Source organism: Nicotiana sylvestris, chromosome 10, assembly GCF_000393655.2.
Source record: "Nicotiana sylvestris chromosome 10, ASM39365v2, whole genome shotgun sequence".
Classification (NCBI taxonomy): domain Eukaryota; kingdom Viridiplantae; phylum Streptophyta; class Magnoliopsida; order Solanales; family Solanaceae; genus Nicotiana; species Nicotiana sylvestris.
The window spans coordinates 22,236,407-22,239,746 of record NC_091066.1 but is presented as its reverse complement, the minus strand read 5'-3'; the positions used below and the strand labels follow the sequence as shown (position 1 = coordinate 22,239,746).

At 37.8% G+C, this 3,340-nt stretch overlaps 1 protein-coding gene across 1 annotated transcript; it reads right to left on the bottom strand.

The window, feature by feature from the left end:
• Positions 1 to 220: 220 nt before the first annotated feature.
• On the bottom strand, positions 221 to 832 carry LOC138879085 (uncharacterized). The gene has a single exon (XM_070158658.1). It carries the CDS (start codon positions 830 to 832, stop codon positions 221 to 223), a length of 612 nt encoding a protein of 203 aa, XP_070014759.1.
• Between the last annotated feature and the right edge of the window lie 2,508 nt (positions 833 to 3,340).

Below are 3,340 nucleotides of genomic sequence, written 5' to 3'. Positions count from 1 at the left end.
CCCTTTCCTTCTTCCATTCAATTTCCCATTTAGGAGAGTTTTTGATCATGTGGTCAGTCTTACCACATTTGAAACAGCCCTCGTTGGTATGTTTTTCAGGGACCCTTGGTTTATTGTAAGTTGCACCTCTTGAAGAACACTTTCCTCTCATTAGATACTTCTTGAAATCCCTCATGATCATAGCCATTTCATCATCCTCTAGATCTGCACCTTCAGCGATTCAGAGAGCCAGGCTTCTTTCCTTTTTGGGTGCATCCATCTTCACGATTTGCCTTCTAAGTTCATAGGCAGTGAGATTTCCAATTAACTCGTCCAACTTGAGAGTGACAATGTTCTTTAATTCCTGAATATCAGTGATTTTGCTTTCCCAAGTAACTAGAAAAACCCTTGTCAGAATTTTCTCAACCTTTTCTTTTTCAAGGATAATCCTTCCAAGAGATTTAAGTTCATTTATTAGTGTTATGAACCTTGTATACATCTCTTGGATAATTTCTCCTTCCTTCATGGTGAAATTCTCATGTTGAGAGTACAATAGTGTTCCTCTTGATCTCTTCACTTGAGGAGTTCCTTCGTGAGCCTCTTCCAAGGTGTCCCAAATTTCCTTAGCAGTAGTACAACTTTGGATTTTGTTGTACTCATCTGGACCAAGTCCACTCACAAGCCATTTCTTGGCCTTACCAATCTTTTCCCACTTTTTCAAGTCCTCAGCCATGCAGTCAGCCCTTGTTTTTGGCACTCCTACTCCTTCAACAGCTTTCCTCGAGGAAGCCAGGGGACCATCAGTGACAATGTCCCATAGCTCATAGTCTTCTCTGATGATGTGATCTCTCATCCTGTTTTTCTACCAGGAGTAGTACTGGCCATTGAAGAGTGGAGGCCTAGCAGTGGATTGTCCTTCCCAGTTTCCAGGTGGTGCACTCATCTTGATCTGTTCCTAAGGTGTTAGCCTCTTCAAGGATAACCTGCTCTGATACCAATTGATGTTTTATACTTCAATACCACACAGAGGGGGGGTGATTCTTGTGGTGACGATTATTTTGCTTAAACTAATTATGGAAGGACCTGGTTCTTCTATGTGTTTAGCTACTACTATTGCAGAATAATAAGTACTAAAATTACAGAACACAGAGATTTTACGTGTAAAACACTTGGCTCAAAAGGTAAAAAAAACCACGACCTACTTTCCAGTAGAATTTTCTTAAACTCTCCACTAAAATCACTGAGCCAAAAACTACATTTACAAAAACTCTTTTATAAACCTAGGATTAACTCTAATCCCATTGTAACACACAGCCTCAACTGTTGCGACAATTTCAAGTTAACTCTAACTTGAAAACTCTAAGTACCTAATACAATTGCTTCTAGATAAAGCTGAAAGGTACAATATTAAAATACCTACTACAATCGAACTATAATAAAAGATAGATACTTGGAACTGGTTCTTTTATCTGGTTCAAGTAGCTTCAGGTTTGCACGCTTGAATCACAAATAAATTGCTTGCAAAATTGCCTTGCTATTTTGCACTCAGTTCATGTTTAACTTCTACTTATGTGCAACTTTTTGTAAAAGACAACAACACTGATATTTATAGAGTTAGTAAATAGAGATTGACTAGAATTCTGATGCTACTCTTCATTGGTGGAAGAGTTCTAGTTAATCTCAACCTCTAACTCTATCCTTCTCTTAAACTGTGTTCTCTTTGAGTAAGGAGTCTCTCTCCTTATCCAATATGAAACCTTTTCGATCAGGATCAGGAGATATCACTTCTGTTAAGTTAGGTTTATCTCCTTCACGTGCATTTCACATGCTTGAGTTGACCATATCTGTGCTTCACTGAGATGGACCTGGTCCATGTCTGAGTTCCTTTGTCAATCTTCAAAACTCTACTTTACTTGGGCCAACACCTGTCTTTCTGGCAAGAATAATTCCAAAATATAGGCACCTTATTCCTCATTCCTTGACTCCTCAATCGGCTTGGATGACTCTATTTCTATATCATCATCCAAGCACAATATGGAAAAATGTTTGGAGTAAGGACCAATGCGCTCAAACACATGAACTTCAGGACTTTCAACATCCTCAACATCAATGATACTAGAGTCAGCAAAATTTATATCTTTAACGTCCTTGGTTAACTCTAGTCTCACTTCTTCAACACCGACATCATCAACTTGTAGTTGGCTAGGTTATTGGTGTTCTACTCTGTCCTCCTCAGTTAGCACCTTAAATTCACGCTCTTCTTGGCTACTATCCCCAATATTGGCTTGTTGAGCATTAAAAGCTTCAATCACTTGACTCACTTGAGCCTCCTAGTTGCGAATAGTTGCCTCTTGCCTTTCTATCTGCAGTTGTTTCTCATTATTTTATTTCATAAGGCACTTTAATATATCCTTGATTTCCTTCAGGTCTGCATCCCTACGTTCTTTATTCCTATTAACTTCACAAGAAAAAGTAGAACCATCATAGTAAGGGGTTGGGGGAAGATAAGAAATATAAACACAACCATGAAAGTGACCATTTTGACCACCACACAAATTACACACATTCCACAAATAAGATTGAGTTGGTACACATAATTCACTCTCGAAAATATTTTGATAATTTTGTCATGGATGATTTTCTTCAGAATATATGATTCGTTAGCTTTTTAGATAATTTTTCTTATGTTTTAATAGAGTTTAATGCCCCATTTGTTGGAATAAATTGGATTATTGTGCTTTGAATGGTGTATTTTCAGGGTTTGAAGTTTCGTGAGAACTTTGGAATTGGAGAATATAGAAAATGGGCAAGAAGTCATCATATTAGAGCTAAAATTGGAAAAACGTTGAAGAAAACGACTTAGGCAGACCGTTGGACATGGTTGCTCCAACCGTTGGCACGGTTTCTCTAACCGTTGGGCGCGGTTCAAGAGAAGCCTGAAGAGTTGAAGAAATGAATCTTTTGAAATTCGTTACGGTTCAACTGCATCTCACGGTTTACCTCACGGTTGGCCCCACAGGGCAATTTTGTCCACTTTTGGGACTTAGTATATATAGCTATTTAAGTCATTCTAGGGCATCTTTTTGGCAAAGAGACTTTGTGTAGCAGCTTTTGGGATTCTTCTTGAGGAATTTGGGTGACTTCACCATTGTTCTACACAATCTTTCTTTCCTCTTCAGTTATTATGTTTATATTTTCATCTCCTTTTGTATTTTCCTTTCTTAATATGTCTAGCTAAGTTTATTAAGCTAGGATTGTGAACCCTAAGTGTGGTTATGTTTTTGGGGTATTAATATTAGTTCTATATTTGATTAAGCTTTGTGTTCTGTAATTACTCCATGCTTTATTGATTGATTTTGTA

Bases quoted from the DNA above. Each gene is read 5' to 3' on its own strand.
- LOC138879085 (XM_070158658.1), bottom strand. From the start codon at position 832: ATGAGAGATCACATCATCAGAGAAGACTATGAGCTATGGGACATTGTC.